At 47.3% G+C, this 20,213-nt stretch overlaps 1 protein-coding gene across 3 annotated transcripts in view; it reads right to left on the bottom strand.

Annotated features, from left to right (window-relative positions):
- Positions 1 to 18,579, bottom strand: part of LOC135810186 (mitochondrial genome maintenance protein mgm101 homolog) — a 91,380-nt gene extending 72,801 nt beyond the window's left edge. Inside the window, exons 1-3 of one of the 3 annotated variants that reach the window (XM_065323659.1) lie at positions 18,297 to 18,579; positions 12,190 to 12,320; positions 9,094 to 9,185 (exon numbers count right to left, since the gene is read on the bottom strand). In XM_065323659.1, coding sequence (XP_065179731.1) covers positions 9,094 to 9,185; positions 12,190 to 12,320; positions 18,297 to 18,436 — 363 coding nt within the window. In that variant the 5' untranslated portion in view covers positions 18,437 to 18,579. The remainder of the gene's footprint in view (positions 1 to 9,093; positions 9,186 to 12,189; positions 12,321 to 18,296) is intronic. The other 2 variants (XM_065323656.1, XM_065323658.1) reach the window with 2 other exon arrangements.
- Between the last annotated feature and the right edge of the window lie 1,634 nt (positions 18,580 to 20,213).

The following is a 20,213-nucleotide window of genomic DNA, read 5'->3' as shown; positions in this document are numbered from 1 at the left end:
AAATTAAAAAAAAAAAATTCACGGGTCGCGTGAGACTCGGCTGGAAGCCCAGTTTTCCGCATCCGTCGTGGGAACGCCACCACCCTCCAGGATCAAAGGCGCAGATGCAGCGCTAGCGCCTAAACGGTGGGAGGTGAGTAGCTCAGACCCACCACCAAGTGGATAAAGACCGAAATCCCATTAGCTGCATCCATGTTACCCTCGTGCCAGGCCACAAGTTCCCAAAAAACTGTGGGTCGCAGCACGGCTGGAAAAATTCCTTCCGCTTCCAAGCAGGACTTGAACCTGGTACCCTCTGTTTCTCAATCATGGTCTTAGACCATCCCACTATGCCTGCCCAATATCAATATCTACCCGGTAAAATAATCAGCATTTGAATATCTACTTGGTACTAATCATTCAACTGTTAAATGTCATACTTTTACTTGAATATCTATCACGATTTTTGCACAGAATCTCGGTTATCACCGTTTCAAGCACGTACAAGAGGCCGTTTCCAATGATGATGATGACCCTACATGGGAGGTTGCGCTATTCCTGCCGACTTGAATTCTCACTCGACTGACTCACGACTGCCATCCAGAGCACACGAGAAGTCCATTGAACCTTTCACCCGGCAAGCCTGCAAGAAAGCATCACTCCCTACTCAATATATGGTGTTTCGGGAAATTCATCCCTCATCAGTTGAGCTTGAGTAGGTTAAAGAAATGCGTGCTCTCCGAGCCTAAACATCACTAGGGGTGTCAACTCACAGTCATACTCCATTTCCAGCGCGACAAACACCTCGCAAACTCCAGACAGCAGCGGGAGTCAGTGTCGCTCATGGAAGTGCTGAACGAACGCTGAGGACCGTTGGTCATTCCCAACATACTAGTAGTTGGCTCCAAACCATCGAAGAGCATTCCATAATGTAGTGTTCTCCGAGAAGAGCATTCCATAATGTAGTGTTCTCCGAGAAGAGCATTCCATAATGTAGTGTTCTCGGAGAAGAGCATTCCATAATGTAGTGTTCTCCGAGAAGAGCATTCCATAATGTAGTGTTCTCTGAGAAGAGCATTCCATAATGTAGTGTTCTCCGAGCAGAGCATTCCATAATGTAGTGTTCTCCGAGAAGAGCATTCCATAATGTAGTGTTCTCCGAGAAGAGCATTCCATAATGTAGTGTTCTCCGAGCAGAGCATTCCATAATGTAGTGTTCTCCGAGAAGAGCATTCCATAATGTAGTGTTCTCGGAGAAGAGCATTCCATAATGTAGTGTTCTCCGAGAAGAGCATTCCATAATGTAGTGTTCTCCGAGCAGAGCATTCCATAATGTAGTGTTCTCCGAGAAGAGCATTCCATAATGTAGTGTTCTCTGAGAAGAGCATTCCATAATGTAGTGTTCTCCGAGCATGAATTTCATTCGCCTACTCAAATCATTTCTACAAATAAACCCCCCAGCAATATCCTGCACACAGGTCTACATTCAATACGTATATATCTACTGTACACACAATGATCATCTTCGTTTCTTTTCCAATTCGCGCCAACAAGAGCAGATAATCACCAAGAGCGTGTAACTGCAGTCGTTGGATCTGTGTTAGTGAGAGTGGAACTAGAACATCATGTCAGAACCCAGTGCACCCTGCTGCTGCTGCTGCTTGCCTGGTACAGTGCGTACATGATCTAGCCAGAGAGCTATAGAAAACCTGGCTTGGGCACAACTTACTTGCTGCCACATGTGTCGTCACGGGTTTGAGAACCGTGAACGAACTACCTCTAGGCTCCTCGCCACGCCACACAACACAGGACTAGTGCAAATTGTTAGAGTACTTTTTCTTCTACTTCATTTCAGTAGGCGACTGGGGAACTCATAAAGAAGAACCAACACTGACAACGAACGACTGACGACTGACACGGAGACAAGACGAGACAACAGAATATATTATAGTGAAGGCGTACAACGGGGACAAGACAAGCAAGTGTGTACCAACGGGGACAGAAGACGGTGCAGCCGCATGTACCCAGGAGTCAAAAACAGCGCAGCAGCATGTACCACGACTCAGCAGCATGTACAACAAAGAGACACAAAAGCAGCCACATGTACGACAAAGAGCTACACGTGCAACCGCATGTACAACGAAGAGACACAAGCGCAGCTACATGTACAACACTATCCCCCATCAAAAAAAAGACATCCACTCCTGTGGATGGAAGCAATCAAAACAAAATTAGAAGAAAGACAGGAGAAAAAGAAATCAAATGTGAACACAATACAGAGGAGAATAGAAACAAAACATGCAGGGCCAAAACAGTAAGAGACGTAACTCTGGACAACGGGGAAAAAGCCAAGGCACAAATGTGTGAAAAGAAAACAGACCGGGCCCACCCATAGAGGGAACCGCCCTCTTTCAGGCGTGGGGCCCCCGGAAAACAACCACCTCGCCCTGGTGCGAAGCCAAGGCAAACCGACGCTACTGCGAAGACCGCGGCAGCTGAACCGGGTGACCAGTCATCTGACAGCACAGGAGTTGTCCGGAAAACCATCGCGCAGCCGATGGGGCTACGAAAACTCACAGAGACACACACAGAAAGGAAGAAACACGGACTGACGCAAACATCTCAGCAATACTAGGAGCCAAAATTCAGACAAGAAAAACCACAAGAAGGAATGGCAGAACAGCAACATTGAACACGCCTACGGATACAGGGGCAGTCTATCCATGAGGACACCAGATAGCACACAAACAAATCGGTCACCAATACGCAAACAAAAATTAACATAGAAAAACCACAGGGCGCTACCCTGAATAACCACAGGCCTCTAACCTGAAAAAACCACAGGTCTCTAACCTGAAAAAACCCACAGGGATTGAACCTGAATATCACGCGTGAAACACATCCGCTCACGAAACACAACAAAAACACCGTCCTGAACCCTACTGGGACGCACAAAGGCCAGCCAGCAAAACACGGAAACCGAACACCCGCAAGGCGAACCGATACAAATAAGCGCTGGATCCCACCAGCCCACCAGGCAGACCGTGGCTCACCATGATCGGACGCCCCCCTAGGTGAAATGAAGAGACCCACGTGCCAAAACACAAATACCAAACAACACACTCACAGAAATATTGCCACCCGGACCGTCAACGAGAATCTCAGAAGCATGTTACACCACTGGGCGTCAGCCATTCCAGATGAGCGGGACAACCAGGCGGAGCACTAAAACGCTCGACACAAAACATGAATACTAGTAAAACGAAAAAGAAAGCACTTGTACTTGAAACTGGAAACGACGGAGTGCCACCACATCGAGTAAATCGATGGGGACATCTACCAAACTGAAACAAATCGAACGACACAGGATCGGAGCAGTCCGACGACACCGAAACGACGTGCACCAGTGCACAACACAGGGCGAGTAAGCAAACACGAGCAAAGCTACCCATGCTGACTACCATGATGACGTACCAAGCAACACGATGAGCATGCACGACAGCACCGACAACAGAACTTTCAAGTCAGAAGGTGTGAAAACACAGTGCACACGACCACTCGAACAGCCAGAGGCCGGAGGGCGACAATGTACACTGGTTCAAAACACCGCACACAACGTGGGCCACAATCATGTACTAACAGTAGCGATGTCAGGGTAAATTTCTGTTTTGAGAATCGGGCAAATATTGTAATACCATCCGATTCCTGAAGACAAGTAGAGTATACTGGCAAAGTTTGAAGCAAATCGGAGCAAATATAGTGGACTTATTCCAGTTTAGAGTGCGCGGGGTAAGCGCCGCCATTGTCGAAAAGCACCATGCCGCACTGTACACAAACCAGATCTCACCACGGCACAAAATCGGTCTTGACAACAGGGATCGCGGCTCATGAATAATCTTGCGCACTGTACAAAATGTACATACCGTAGCTGTACTGTTTTTTTTTGTTGTTGCTGCAAACTGTTGGAGAAATTCAAGAAGACTGTTGAAGAGTAGCCGAAGTATGAGTTGTGATTTGGCCATTCTCCAAGACAAGAAGAGTTCGACAAGTAGATTATGATCCTGGTGGTGGTCCGCTTTGAACTTCATCAGTTCTAACACCAATGCATTTGAAACGTTTCCGATCATGCTAGGCAGGGGCTTATCCTGCAATAGCTGCTCCTCCTTGAGTCCAAGACTCGACAAAACATCTTCACCGCCTGTCCCTTTGCTGGACGAACACTCATGATGGCGGTGTATCCAGCAATGGAGTACCTGTCGCGAAAAATACTACAAGTCTGGTGCGCGGCGTGATACGCCGGTGAAACTTGGCAGGAAACTAAATTGGACGACGGGGAACACGATGGAACTAAAATCAAACCTGTATCAGGCAGCGCAAGAGATGAAAAAGGCGACTGAACATACGCTAACTTGTCGGCGGCCATACTCCCAGCTCCGTAGGCGCAGCGCGCCCGCACAAACGCGGATACGAAAGTTCATCTTCTATTTTCGTGGCAATAGTCACGACCAAGCTTGTCACTGACGTCTTCAGGTCACATTTGAATATCCCGCGTGCCAAGTACTGCACGCTCTGGCCGCGACTGGCATTCTGCCGTACTGGCCTTTTGTGCCATCATTTCAGCTGGTTGCTAGGGAATCCAGCGACAAGCGTGGAGGTCACGTGGCACGGCACTCTGACATCGCTACTAATAGGGAGTTCAATCACGTGACCGGGCACATACATTGGGTCTCTACACGCGGATGTACGCATGACGTGGCCAGGTGGGCAGCGTCGCGTTTTTTTGAATGTTTTGCTGCAAGCTCAAATTTTTGATCAAGAAGACGGCCATTTCCTGGTTCGTGAAGACAGTAGCTTTTGTTTGGTGTGTCGCTTGCCTTCATTGAACCGTTTTCAGACGTCCAAAGTTCTGGAGGAACTTTTCGATCGTGTTTTTCAGTATTTTCTTTTGGTTGCTCGCCGAGGAAACGCTCATATTCGTGTAGAGCACCCTCGAATTTAGTAAGATCGAGTCGTCCTGCAACTTCAGGAAGTAGCAAAAGTCTGCAAAATTACCTGAACGATGGCAAGTCACACAGAAAAGGAGACAGGTGACAGCAGCAAGGACGTCGTTGGAGATATGTGTAAAGTGCTGGGTGTGTAAAGTGCTGGGTTTGACTCGGACGTCGCTGCTAAATTCAGTGGAAAACAACGATGCATTTACGTCGCTGAAGCGTAGTGCTGAGAACTTGTCCAATGGTCTTGTGTTGGAGCTTTTCCGATTAAAAGAAACGGAGAAACTGACGTTCAAGGCTTTCACAACATGGCTGGAAGGAATATCTGGGAGAGAATGTTCAACTTTAAATTCGAAGGCAGTGTCTGGCAAAGTGAACAGACTGAAGACAGACGTACTTACCTCCTGAAAGCAAACAAAGAGCAGTAGCATTTGCCGTCTGAGCAGGTATTTGAGCTTCCAGCTGGTGTGGCAGCCCTCCGCACTGTTGCTGAAAAACGAAGTGCGCTGAGGGCACAGCTTCTGTTCCGTAAAACTTTGTGCACCATGATGCACCAGCTGCCACATTCTCCCTCTCGAAGGATGGGCGGCAGCACCCCGTGGAGAAGCTGGTGGACAACCTGAAGTCCCTGCTACCTGCCATAGTTCTCGCATCTGGTATCACAAATTCGGCCACCACATCCCGCCGCCGCAACTGGGCCGGCAAGGTCTGTACTGGCACCCGGCACTACTGATCCTGACCAGGACTCTGGGGATTTGGAGCCAGCTCCAAAGCGCGTACCAAGTGTTGCACCATAAAAACCTGACTTATTGCATTTCCAGGAGTTACTAAGTACATGGTCGTCTATATCTTGGCCGCCGTCACCAGACACGGTGTCGCAAATATCTAACACTGCTGTAAAACATAAAACTCTTCAATGCCACTCACGTTTTGTTGTTTCATCTTCTCTAATCCACTGCTTCTTCATTAACAATATGCTTGGTGTTCAGAATTACCTTTCCTGCAATGATATATTCCTGGTTTTCCTAATATCCATATCCGATGTATGCGGTCAGAGCGGTTGCCATGGTGGTTGCTATGGACAGAATTTGAAAGTCTGTAACTGAATTTGAAAATTAATTTTCATTTGGTATCCTACAGACTGTGTTTACTCCTTGGGTGGAGTTTCAAGACAATCTGGAGAAGTTCATCGGTTGCTATGTGTAGCTAGGGCTGGTCCGAAGATGCCTTTGGTGCCATGCGATGTATGCACTTTCATGATGAATTTGCCGCGACTTCAAATCACCATAACTCTGTTGTTTTTCAAGGTATCCACTCCAAATTTCGGCTGCTACTTGGTTTTACCCCATACGTTTCAAAAATCCGCTTAGAAATGGCCAGCTGCCAACATGAAAAAATCATGTGAACTCCCTACTACTAACAGGAGCGAGGCTCGAACGAGGTACTTGTACACAAGAGAACAACACGGGACTTCAATGCCACGAAGCGAAACAATTATTTGAAAATCCCAAATCGAAGACTAGTACCAGGAGAACTACGTACAAGGTACAAAACATTACGCAGGGCAGACAAAGCAGGCTCACCTGAGTAGGAGCTCCGAGGACAGGGTTGAGCAGATGGAGCAAAGCGGAGCCATGGCGAGGACGCGTGGAGAAGGCAAGATTTGAAGCCACGGCGAAAACGAAAACGATCTCAGGGTCGTGGGGAACGATGCCACTAGCTGGGTGCCAATTGTCGTCGGGGGGTTTTATTCCCTCGCACGATAGCCCTTCCGATTACTCTCTTATTCATTCATCACACATACGCCACACTCAGAGGACAGATTATCATTGTTGCTCCAAGGAGAGTCTCAGGAAGAAGGCACCCAAAACAACCAGGATGCGCACGATAAGCATGCAAGCATGCGCACAACAACAAGAACATGTACGATAATCTCCAACCGGCGCAGTCCGCGCGCGGTCCGCACCAACGTGCCAAAAGGGGCACACACGTGCCAAAAGGGCACGGACAACATACTTCCACATGAAAAAAAATGCATCCTCTCCTGAGGATGGGAGAGAAGAAAACAAAACGAGAAGACAGGGTCGTGGGGAACGATGCCACTAGCTGGGCGCCAATTGTCGTCGGGGGGTTTTATTGCCTCGCACGATAGCCCTTCCGATTACTCTCTTATTCATTCATCACACATACGCCACACTCAGAGGACAGATTATCATTGTTGCTCCAAGGAGAGTCTCAGGAAGAAGGCACCCAAAACAACCAGGATGCGCACGATAAGCATGCAAGCATGCGCACAACAACAAGAACATGTACGATAATCTCCAACCGGCGCAGTCCGCGCGCGGTCCGCACCAACGTGCCAAAAGGGGCACACACGTGCCAAAAGGGCACGGACAACACATGTAATCGCTTTGCACTGTTTGTACGCGCAACGTGAACTGTGCAAAACATGCCGCTTGAAGTGAAGCTCTGCAGAGCATCTCTACGTAGGGAACGTGCAGGCAGTTGCACATTCTTGAGGGTTATGCACTCTTGGAGTCACCAGTCGTCGCCGCCATGTACCAGCCAGCAAAGCCATGGTTCACGGGTGCAACGCTTACCCTTGCTATACCGTAAAACATCTTATTCCCGTAGCTATGCAAAAGACGTTACTTCAGTAACGTCTGGCGCTAGCCAGGGTCCACACAGCTTTAATTTCGTGTTTGTTTGTTTGTGCCATCGGCATGCCTGGCGCTATCTAGTACCTGTCCCGTACAGTACCGTACCATCAAAGACAGCTGGCCACAATATTCAAATAGGGCTTTCAAATGCAAGATCATAACGGGAAGCAACTTGGAAGAATCAGTATGTATGCGAAGTGTTTCGGGGGAATGCATGGAGGGCAATAGTGCGGTTCTAATCCTAGGTTATGGCTTGAAAAAAAAAGGAGAAATGAAAAAACATCCCTATGCTTTTTTTGCCTAGGTCATCAAGGTGGTAGACTGTGTCGTATTACCCTTGAATGCAAAGAGAACGTTTGATGTAGCCAATCAATGGAAAAACAAACATTTCCATCAGTTCTAATAACATGCATGATGAGCTAGGCAAAAAGGCGTAGTGGAGGGCCCTGAGCTTCCAAGCTCTCTCATTTTCGGTGCAACTTTAATTTCGGTGATTTCGGTAGAGAAACCAGGCACCTAAATTTAAATTACACCTAAAGGCACTAGAGTACGATGCACGGTAAATGAAGGGAAAGCTGGTCACCTAATTCTACATTACACCGGAAACCTGGCAGGTCCCTGGCACCGAAATATTAATGCACCTAAAAATATACCTTATACAGTATTGCAGTGGGAGGGCAACATCTGAAAGTGCACTCCTATCTCTCTTATCTGCACCTCCAAGTCACGGCCACCCTGGTCTGCCGTGCACACCGTGGGGGGGGGGGGGGAGAGTTTTACTGGAAATATTATTACTCCTTTTGCCAATTTTTGCGAAAACAGTGGCACCATACTGTAATTATGCCAGATCTCTGGCCCTTCCGCATTGAAACGTATGTGATTCTGAGTGACTGCTGTTTTCTGATCATCACTTAATAATAATAATTTTCACATCGGAAAATATCTCCATTGCACACCGTACATAACAGGCTCTCAGCTGCATCGAATAGATTTCCTAATGCCAATATTTCGCCCATTGGGCATCTATAATAGTAATAATAATATTCGCGGGATGCGTGAAACTCGAAAACACTTTTTTCGTCCCCTTCTTATTGTTTGATTCAGAGTCACGAACATTTCAAGCAATGGGCAGTGCCCACTCCAAAACTGCACGGATAGGAGAGGTACGGGTGAGAAAGGAAGAAATCAAGTCACTGCAAAGTGGAGAGAGGAAGGGACGGGCAACGAATCGGTGGAAACAGACTGCACGAAGACGCGGACAAAAAACTACAGCGCTGGCCAGAGAAAGCCAACCTCATGAATAAAGTAGCGCTGCGTTCAGTTGCACAGACCAGTGTGTGTAGTGCTAGGGCTGCGTAGCGCCCGGCAATGCTATCTATTTATGAGGTGTTGGATTTCTTAGGCCAGTACTGTACATGCACTGGCACTCAGAGAAGTCAATAAATCCGTGATCATAGACGTACGGGTTCTGACGACAAGCGTTTCATTGCCCACTTGCCGTTGAAGGCCTGATTCAGCACATTCGTGTATTCCTTGATGGGAACCGAACGCCAGCCTGAAAGCAGAGAAGAGGAGAACAAAAGCAAAGTCCATATACATGAATACGTATGAAAGAGGAATAAAATCAGTTTCAAGAATAGATCCAAGCATGCCTACATGTACAGCTATGAATCATATCAAGAAACAGTAAGTCAGCAGTCAAAGCATGCCTGCCTGCATGGCAATGAAAATTTTAAGGGTGCCATCGAGTAGCAGGGTACCCGTGCTACCCGTGATTTGAGCGGGTATTCGGGTAGCAGCTTGCTCCTGACAACCCGATCGGGTAATTGGAGTATGGTGTTTTCGCAACGGTGCATGTCAACAGCACAACTACGTGCTTATTACAGAGGTTCCGGAGTACGCTTTTTCGTGTCAAAATCCGTAGAGGCACTATCGATTTTCTATAACGTCGTTTTCGAGCAGTGAAATGTTCCGGAGTACGGAACTTATGTGTTTGCCGTCATTGCCTAGGTTACAATCGCAAACACGTCATATTCCCGCGCTATGCCTTTTTATTTTGAAACTTTGTACCGAAATCAAAACTTCCCGCGGAAAATTGATGTTTCTCGTACCAAATCTGTACACGAAAATCTTTCTGCACTCGATGACGCAAAATCTCCATACGAAACATGGGTCGTATGAAAGCCAGTCCACACGGATTCTCCGTGCCAAAAAATCGTATGAAGTACGCCTCGAAAAAATCCGTAGCGCTCATACGGATTTTGGCACGGAAAACCGTACCCCGGAACCTCTCTACTATACAATGTCTACGTAGTGCAAGTGCACGCTCACTGTCAAGTACAAACTTCCGTATTTCCCCGTAAGTAAGTTCTCCCCAATGACGTAGTACCCCCCTATAAAAAATACACTTTCCACTGCCGAGGTTATCACCCCGAAAGACAATGCAGTGGCGTTCGGCAAAGCAAGTGGATTCCTGGATGAGAAAGGAAACAGGTCACACCCGCAGCAACTTATTCCTGCGCGGTGTATTGCTGGAATTGTGAATTCGTCCTTGGCCGTGTTGTTCGGACCTGAGTGGCCAGTCGTCATGCGGTGATGGTGTAGTGTTGTTAGCTTGCTGTGCACACTCCTTGTCGCTCGTGAAAGTACGTCTTGTGGAGCCCTTGTGGGACGTTCGGTGCCCACCCTCCAGCTCAAGATTGTGCTTTCCTGGTTCATGAAGGCCGAAGCAGTACGCGCACAGAAGTTAGAAGAGAGGTTAAGTTTCACGTAAAAATCTTACGTCCGTGAACTTCTACATCAAAAATTCAAAAAAACTCAACACACGGCGAGGAGACAATAATTTGTATTAAGTATTAATTTGACGTGTTTTACGTGAGTTGACTGTCCACGGCTGTCAAGAAGCAGCACGTCTTTACATTATCACCAGTAGCGACCTCCCGATACTCATCAGATCATTGTGTAGGATGGTCGGCAGTTCTGTTCTCGGTCAGCCTCTATAGCCAGTCGTCAGGTCCCATACGCTGAAGTAGGCCTGCATTGCTACGTGTGCTAGGACGTCTCCGTCCAACCGCAGGACATGGCCGATTAGCCACGTCTGGCTTTTGCGATTGAGACGGATACCGTAAGTCTGAAAATTTGGCCAAAAATGCCCAAGCCGAAAATAACCGAAAACAAATACAGCTTATCTCACATGTCCTTATTGGCTGGTGGTGCGTTCTTGCGTAGATGCATGCGTATACAAGATTATTTTAAATAAGGGGCCGTCCGTAATTATCGATCTTTTTCATGAAGAGAAAAAAGTTTCGTTTATGGGTGGATGGGTTGAGGAGAGTTTCGTTTGGAAAATGATTGATAGCTGAAACATCAATCCATTCTAGCTGTCCAGTCAGTATATTTTTCGTTGAAGGGGGTGGGTGGGTGGGGAAGGGTCATACTTTTTCGTTTCGTGAAAATTATCGATAATGCCGGATGGCCCCTAAATACGCGCCGAATATAATTATTTGTTGACCTACAGGACTCCTCGGTCAGTGATGCACCTACTTGAAGTAGTGTTTAGGTCAGCGTGTAAGATTATCTGAGGCCAATGGATTCCAACAACACTTTTCAGTTGCTTCCGACGAGGATTGATTGGAACAAGAAAACCGATTCTGGAATGTACACACCTTAACTCCAAACAACTAACGAATACTAGTCCCAGAAGGGTGCGGGGTAAGCGGAGGGAAACGGAGGTGATCGGACTGGAGAGGGCCAGACAAGGAAAGCCGAGTGGTCTAGCGTACATGCCAGTCACTTTCACTGGTGTGTGTTTTCAAAAACAAAAGTAGTTCCAAACGAGAGAGCTTGGAAGCTCAGGGCCCTACAATATGCTTTTTTGCCTAGCGAGAGTCAACTTTCTCTTCGCATTCCAGGGTAATGCGACACCGTCTACCACCTTGATGACCTAGGCAAAAAAAGCATAGGGATGCTAAAACAATTCGTTTCTCCTTAAGACATACCCTAGGATTCGAACCCGCAATATCGCCCTGCATTCATTCCCCGATACACTTCGCATACATGCTCATTCTTCCAAGTTGCTTCACGTTATGATCTTGCATTTGAAAGCCCTATTTGAATATCGTGGCCATCTGTCTTTGATGGTACGGTACGGGACAGGTACGGGATAGCACCAGGCATGCCGATATCGCGATGCTGTCCTTGATGGTACGGTACGGGATAGCGCCAGGCATGCCGATATCGTGATGCTGTCCTTGATGGTATGGTACGGGACAAGTACGGGATAGCGCCAGGCATGCCCATGGCACAAACAAACAAACAAACAAACAAACACGGAATTAAAGCCGTGTGGACCCTGGCTAGCGCCAGACGTTACTTTTTGCATAGCTACGGGAATAAATAAAATAAACTTCCAATTGGCATCGTACCACTTGAACCGCTGTGTTTTCATGAATGCCGAAACCTGTGTTTAGTAACGCATGGCAGCGCAAGCGCACGCATCAGTTCTGAGCACAACCCAACACAACAACAAGATTGCTATCATGGCCACTGCTAGCACATACCTTGCCTGCTCGCGTGAAGCGCCCCACGTTTCAAGTTCTGTTGCAAGATGGTAACCTGTTCTTTAGTTAGAGGCGTTGGGGTCTTGAAATGTGCTCTCTCAGCCACTTCCATAGTTATGCGGCCCTTGGGCCTGCACAGCCAGTCACATCCGCCAAACATTAATAGACACATACACATACACACCCAGGCATGCAGACACACAGATGCACACAACAAGGCAGTTCAACAATGCAGTTCAATAGCCAATTGAGCATCTTTTCCATACTCCTCGACCTAAGGCTCTCTCTCTTTCCCTCTCTCTCTCTCTCTCTCTCTCTCTCTCTCTCTCTCTCTCTCTCTCTCTCTCTCTCTCTCTCTCTCTCTCTCTCTCTCTCTCTCTCTCTCTCTCTCTCTCTCTCTCTCTCTCTCTCTCTCTCTCTCTCTCTCTCTCTCTGTCTGTCTCTCTCTCTCTCTCCCGGGGGTGACCCTGTTGTGCTGTTGTGTGCGTGCATGTGTGTGCGCACGCGTGCGTGTGAATGTGTGCGTACGTGTGTGCATGTGTGTGTATGTTGTGAAACCACAAGTTCTCGAGAGTGAAAGGCCTTCTCGCTTGTGACATTGTGTTCGTTTCAATGCAGTTGTATCCCGACTCCGCCGTACCGTTGATGTTTACAGCGTAGTATACGCTACATGCGCTATGTGCGGTTTGCTGTGTGCGCTGTAGTTGTATGTTGTATGTGTATGCCTTTCTCGTATACGCTGTCATTTCACGCTATAACTACCTGGTGGTTTCAGTTGTTTCAGTTGTTCATTCATTGTTCATTGTTATTAGTCGATGGAAGTGAAATATATTGTTGAGAATAAATAGTTGTCCTCGTGCCGTGTGGGGTCGTTCGTTCCTGACACTTTAGAGAACCAGAGGGTTCACAACAGTGTATGTGTGCGTGTGCGCGTGCGCGTGCATGTGTGGTGTGTGTGTGCTTTCGTAAGGGTCGATCCTGCACAGACATGGTGTTTGCAGTTTGCCAAGTCCTGGAGGAATTATATGAATATCGCTGCCCGGGATACGTTGTCTTTGTTGATTTACGTAAGGCGTATGACTCGGTAAACCGTGAATGCATGTGGCTGGTTCTCGCGAAGGCAGGGGTCCCTAGCAACATCGTAAATATCATCAAATCGTTTCACACCTCCATGCCGGCTACCCTCTCCATCGGGTCAACACCCATTCAACCGATTGCAGTGAAGAGTGGTTTGCGGCAGGGCTGTTGTATGGCACCGGTTTTATTCAACATATTCATGTGGGCTGTTTTTCAGAGATGGTCCAGAGTGGTCGAGCTTGTGCATGGTATTAGCGTCCCGATGGCATACAATCCTGGGGGCTCGCTTTATTTCAAGAGAAAAGCGAAATGACAATCAGACTACCATCAACGATTGCCAGTTCGCTGACGACTCTGCACTGTTTGCCACTACCCGTACTGCTGCTGCTCTTGCTCTGGATATGTTCATCGATGTCTCGTCTGCATTTGGTCTGACCGTCAATCTGGACAAGACCAAATTTATGGCTGTGGGCTATGGTATCAAGGATGATGACCGACGTCCTCTTCCTGTGAAGAATGGCACATTGGAATGTGTGCGTGAGTTCCGGTACCTGGGTGCTGTTATCCATGATTCTGGCCGATCTCACAAAAATGTATCGACCCGTGTTTCATCTGCCTCCCGTGCTTTTGGTGGGGGTAATTTGGAGCGCTCCGTCATGCTGTGTTCAATGACCACAATCTCTCTCTGCGCACCAAGGGTCTGGTTTTCGAGGCCTGTGTTCTGTCCGTACTGCTCTATTGTGCGGAGACGTGGGTACCGCTGCAAAGTGATGTGCAACGGATCACGTCCTTCTACTACCGGTCGCTTCTTTCTATCTTGAGTGTTGCACAGAGGGATGTGTGGGACTTGAAGATAGCCAAGGACACCATCCTAAAAACATGAAATGCAGCAAACCCACTGGATATCCCCGACCACCTCATGCAGAGAAGACTGGAATGGCTTGGGCACGTGGTACGCATGCCTGAGGAGCGGATGCCGCGGATGTTGTTGTTTGGCACATTGCTGCCGCCACGTCCAGCATGTGGCCCGCGGAAACGATGGCGAGACACAATTAGGGTCGACCTGCGACGAATAAACATCGCCGACGAGTCATGGTTTGACACAGCGCAGGAACGATCTGAATGAGTGGTGGCAAGCTTATCAAGCGATACAACCAGCTCAGAACCTGCCCGGGAGATAGTCTGCGAGGTGTGCCAGCGTGCATTTCCTCGGCAGCAAGATATCGCCCGCCACAAGTGCATTATGGAACGACATAAACCAGTCCAGCAGCAAGCCAACAGCCGCCAGTGCTCCCAGTGTCTCACTGTCCCATTTGTGAACGTTGCTGCAAGTCGATCCGGGGCTTTGCTATCCACAACTGCAACCGATCCACCAGGCGCCCAACTGCTGATGAAAGGGACAAGTTCCAATTACAGTACGGAGCATCAGCAAATCGAATATTCGAGTGAAATTCGAGAATCGCGACGAAAAGCACTCAATCAGTCGAAACTAGGGCTTTGTTCGACTGAAAAATGCCCGCAAACAGAAAATACTTTTCGAATACTTTTCGAATGCTCCGCGCTGCCTCTAGTACACGGCGCACTACGACTACGAGTACTCATACTTGCGCATGTAGCTACTAGTTCTTACTAAAGACTGAAGTACTACTACTACTAGTCGTAGTTGTACATGTCAGTGCACAAGGCACAGTCCAACCGGAATTCTTGACGCTTTCCTCTCTCTCGAACAGTGAAAAGTTTTGTCAAGACTAGTGTGCTTTTTGTTTCATTTCAAGGATCCTGGAATCATGGCTTTGTCACCAACTACCAGCCCCGGTATGCCTCCTGCTCCCAGTACTGCAGTAGCCCTGCTGGCGTTGTCTCGGCATCTGCGTCTATGATGAGTTCCCCGCAGGGAGAGGGCAACTCAAAGTGTGCCAAATATTTGAGGTTCGACCTTACTATGGATCTCATTCTGCTGAGGCAGTGTAGGGCCCACCCTCAGCTATTCGTCCGCGGGTCTCCTGATATGCAAGGGATAGCGGAGGAGCTCGGCCGAGATCCGCCTTTTCAAGGGGTCTCCAAGAGAGATCCTATCGCCAATACTGCAATAGCCTGAATCGGATGAAGCATCCGCCGCTTCGCGTCATCCCCAAAGGCAATGAGAAACAGCAGCAACTCCGTTTGGTCCAGGTGACCTTCAGCGAACTCAAGGAAGAGAAGCGAATCCAACAAATCGACTTGCTCTGCAACAAACGCAGCCATTGCACATCTCAAAATCCCAGTCCTCAACTGCTCAAGCTAAAAAAAACTCGATTCGAAAATACTGGACTGCGCTTCATATGCTGAACCTCTTTTTCATTCGAATTTTCTCTCTGATTTTCTTTTTGCCATTCGAATGATCAAATCGAAAATTCGATTTGCTGATGCTCCGTAATGTCAAAATTGCCAAAGGTGTTTCAAAAGGCGAAACGACTTATCCCGTTGTGTGCAGGAGGGTCTAGTCGTCTGAGAGCGCAGTGTAGTGGTGGAGGTGATACTCAACATTTTTTTAATAAATATAACGCGACCTAAAATTCAACCATGCAATGCCACACAGTGTGCAAAATGAATTTTTGGATCTGAGAAACTGGCTTACCGAAATCTTCACGCTACCGAACCGTTGATATTTCCCAAAAAAGCACTTATATTCCTTCAGACAGCTGTTTCGTTAATACATAGCTCATCAGTCCACAAAGGAAGAAACAGTTCTGTCCGCAGATTGAGTACCGTAAAAGTCCGTAAATAAGTACCTGCCCGAAAGAAATACCCCCTTCATTCTTTTGGCTCTGTCTGGTGAAGTCAAGTCAAGCCCGATAAACATACTGCCCGAAATAAGTACCGTTACGATGCGCACATGCAGCACGTAGCATGTACATCGACATGAAAATGACTTCTCCGCTACACACAAGTCAGGTCCGAAAGTTAGTCCGTGCCCGAAAGTCAGTACCCGCCCGAAAGTTAGTACGGGTGTGGTCACTAAATTCAAAAGTAAATACGTACTTATTTACGGACTTTTACGGTAGCTCATCAGTGAAGGTAGATGTTGAATGATGAAAATATACAAGACCAAACTGCTATTATGTACGTGTTTTCACATACAAAACTGGCATAGCTGAGGTGATAACATGGGGGGGGGGGGTAGTTTACAGGTCTTCATGGCGCTCGGACAAGAAGTACAATACACAGACTGTCACTAGCTACACAGTACACTGATTCTGCCTCATTATTTCTGCATCGATAGTCATACTCATAGTGATTGATTTTCCGCGCCAAATTCCTGACGCTGCATGCATGCATGTCCTATGCGCGTCAACAGTACTTCACACTTTCCTTTTCCCCGCGTTATCATCTCAGCTAGCTATGCCAGTTTTGTATGGGAAAACACTTCACAAGTTTTCTTGTGATGATTATCAGTTTAATGGAGTACATCAGTGAGTGTTGAACAAAGAATAGCAAGGTACACGGTATTAAACAAATTGATGTGTCAAGTGAATGTACAAAGACTAAGTAAGAAAAGTAAGACCTGATGACCATTACAAGACAACGTTCTTAGAGACAACCAATCGTTCCTTGATGATGATTGTGTTGTACTAGTGGATGCATGATGACATAGAATGACTTCGCACTTTATCATTAATTCTTATTCATTGCAATTTTAGGGTTCACGGATTGGCATGCTAGCGTCGCCAGCTACATCATGCACGTGACAGGCGCGTGCATATACTGTCCCACACAATCGATCAGTGCTCAAATCGCATTTTCCCATCAATATCACTCACTTTCAACTCTACGGGATTCATTACGGTTGGCTCAAACTGCCTGAATTTTTGAATCCACACGCACGAAAGACGTTCCAAGACTTCCACCGTTCGTATTTTTTCAAACGAGTTCCGGGTTTTCCAGTAACTTTGGCCAAAGTTCGGCTAAAAAAACAGGGGGAGCCGTTGCGTTTCCGTAAAATACTGAACGGTAGAAGGATAGCCAAGGTCGAGAGCAAAACAACAAGCCATTATTTGTCAAAATCGAACAAGAAACGGCTCAGCGCATCTATTTTCCGTGCACGCGCGCGTACTTTGGCCGACAAGGTGTGGAGAATTTCTGAAGAAGAATAACAAGAGCAGCAGCGCTCGGAACAGCCGTGCTGGATACTTCCAATCCCGACGATGGAGCGTGTTGGCTGTCGTGAGCTGCTGAAACGACCACGACATTTCTTTTTCTTTGTATACCCTACATATCTTGACGTGCCCTAGCTCAGTTTCGGCCTCTTTACAGGAAGAATATTTTCTTCCATGGCATCAGCGGCCAAACAGCAAGAAGAGCAACAGATCGAGATTTGCAGGGCAAACAAAGGATGCGTGCAGCTACATCTAGTCGGGTTCGATGCAGCTGCGCTTTGCCAGAACCTCAGCAGATAAGAAAAGACGACAGAGTGTCTCAGATGGAACTGGATCTTTCGCCAAGACCGCCACCGCCGCCATCATCAAGTCCAGGTCAGTCAGAAAAATGCAAAGCCCGAGTGAAGTGAAGCCACTGAAGCCAAGGAAAAATTCAAAAAGTACGCTCTCCGGCTAGACTTCGAGTCGATATTTTTTTACTTCGATAGGCGCTGTCGCGGCCTGTAGCGCGCGTCCATAATCCAAAATGGAGGCGCACGTGACGGGTGCTTTTAGTGGCAAGCCGTGAACCCTAAATTTTATAATACGGAGGGTTAGCAAGACGAAATTCGCGTTCGCGTTCGCTCTCCAAAGAAAGTCGAACTCAGTGACGGAATTCGCGTTATGAGAAGGATTAGCAAACAGAATTCGCACATGTATGACGTTGACACGATGTAGGCAGTACAGTGTAGTAAATTTATGACTGCCCTGACACGAATCCACGATTCGTGTTCCGACTACTTTTCCGAACGAAAAATGCGAAAGTTCGCAATCCAGTTCGCGAACTGAAAAATGTTTGCGAACGCGAACGCGAATTTCGTCTTGCTAATCCTCCGTAATATTAGGCTCGCTTACCTAGGCTTGGAGCTGTCCGTCTCTCTCGTTCTATACGTTGGCATAATCGGCAGATATCGCAAAGATGCACAGGACGTAGATCCAGTGCTAGTAATGCTGGGAATACTCCGCCATGCCCCTGCTCGAGCTAAGCAACTCATCTCGACGGTCTCACAGTCTCAGCTGTACTAGTACAATGTAGATCGACGAGGTTACAATAATTATAATAATTATTATAATAATAGTTCCTGGCAGACTACATTTTATAAGGCAAGGGTGTGGAAACTGGAATGATCCCACTACACTCCCTGGTTTGAACTAACTTCACACCACACGTGCAGGCCATGCAAGGCCGGCTCATCTCGCGGATCGGATCCTTGCGCGCGCGCATACATGTACACCAGGGAGTCGTCAAATACCGGTATTTGACGACTCCCTGATGTACACGTAGATCTACGTCTACTACTTGTACTAGTACAAGTAGTAGTACACAGTCCGTGCGCCAGACCCTGTTTTGGCCCGAGTTTTATTTTCTGCGCGGGAACCATACATGCAGACGTTATGCAGGGAAAGATGACGACGCCGGTCAGTAAATTGTTGGTCGATTTGTTGCCTACCTGATTGATTGATTGATTGATTGTCCAAAGGCCGCAGAGGCCTCGAGGCCAGTCGGTGAAATGAGGGCTTCCTTCTTCAAGAAATATGTTGCCAGTCGTTAGTCGGATGCCACTCGTCTTCTAAACATCGTACTTGATGCAACCAGCGCAGTTGGATGGACGGGAGGCGAGGAATTTATCGTTTTCGATTTTCACCCTATTCTGGGTTGCCATTACATTGCAGCTGGCAGCACCACGAGGGAATTTTTTGCACAAAGGAGACTAGGTGAATTCAACTCCTCAGAGATATCGCCATAACAGGGTAAGGTTATTTTAGCCCTGAAATTGTGTACAAACCAACGGCACGAATTATGGAAATATTTATTTTTTCGCAATAATTGCATGTTGGTTGAAAAAATGTAGCCATCTTTGTATTGTGGCATCCTGGCGGTGTATTTCGTAACTATACCGCATGACAATATTATTTATGAGAAATGGCAGTGATTGCAGCGATTGTGAACAATGTACAATCAACAGCATTGGCAACATTGATGCAGAGCTGTATGGTACTTTAGTACAATTTGCCTGTATATTGGTATTTTACACACAATGCATGAAACAGAAGAGCAAAATTATTATTGACTTATCAATTTATAGCTAGGACATGAATATGAAACCCATAACCAATGCCAATGACCCAGGGTCTGTGCATCTGCATTCAAATATATAAAAAATCCCCTGTGGCATAATCATGTACTCTGTGCATACACATGCTTGGGGGGCGATACTTGCTGCTTTACATGGTGGAAATTGTGGTGCTATGCTGCTTGGTATGTGTGTGCGTGTGTGTGTCTGTGTGTGTCTGTGTGTGTGTGCGTCTGTGTGTGCACACTTCACTTTCCGGCTGTGTATTGATGCCTATGTAGATATCACCATGATCAACAGGGTCAAACGCTTCCAGCGGACAACAGTGGATCACCTCATTTCTCCCACTGGAGAGGTCCTAGCTTGAAGTGATGTATGACTATCAATTCTATTGACTAGCCTTGAGGCATGTACCAAACGTCAGCATGTCTGTGATATCAATACATCACACTTACATTTGAAAGCTATATGCTGGAATGCAGTCAAGTGGGCTTTTCGTCAAACACAACCCTACCAATGAAATGAAGGCAACGGGCAGAGACCACTAATGGTAGGGCCACACAAGGTGGCTGTGCCAGTGGGGAAGACCCAGCTCAACAAGGTGTTATTGCAAGTTTGATCGGAACAGCACCCTGGTCCAAATCCTCAATATCAGTGAATCTTACTGGTCTATGTGGCTGCTGCCTTGACTCGTGAT

This window comes from Sycon ciliatum, chromosome 2, assembly GCF_964019385.1.
Source record: "Sycon ciliatum chromosome 2, ocSycCili1.1, whole genome shotgun sequence".
Taxonomy (NCBI): Eukaryota; Metazoa; Porifera; class Calcarea; order Leucosolenida; family Sycettidae; genus Sycon; species Sycon ciliatum.
The sequence above is the reverse complement of the archived record's forward strand: the minus strand, read 5'-3'. Positions and strand labels throughout refer to the sequence as shown.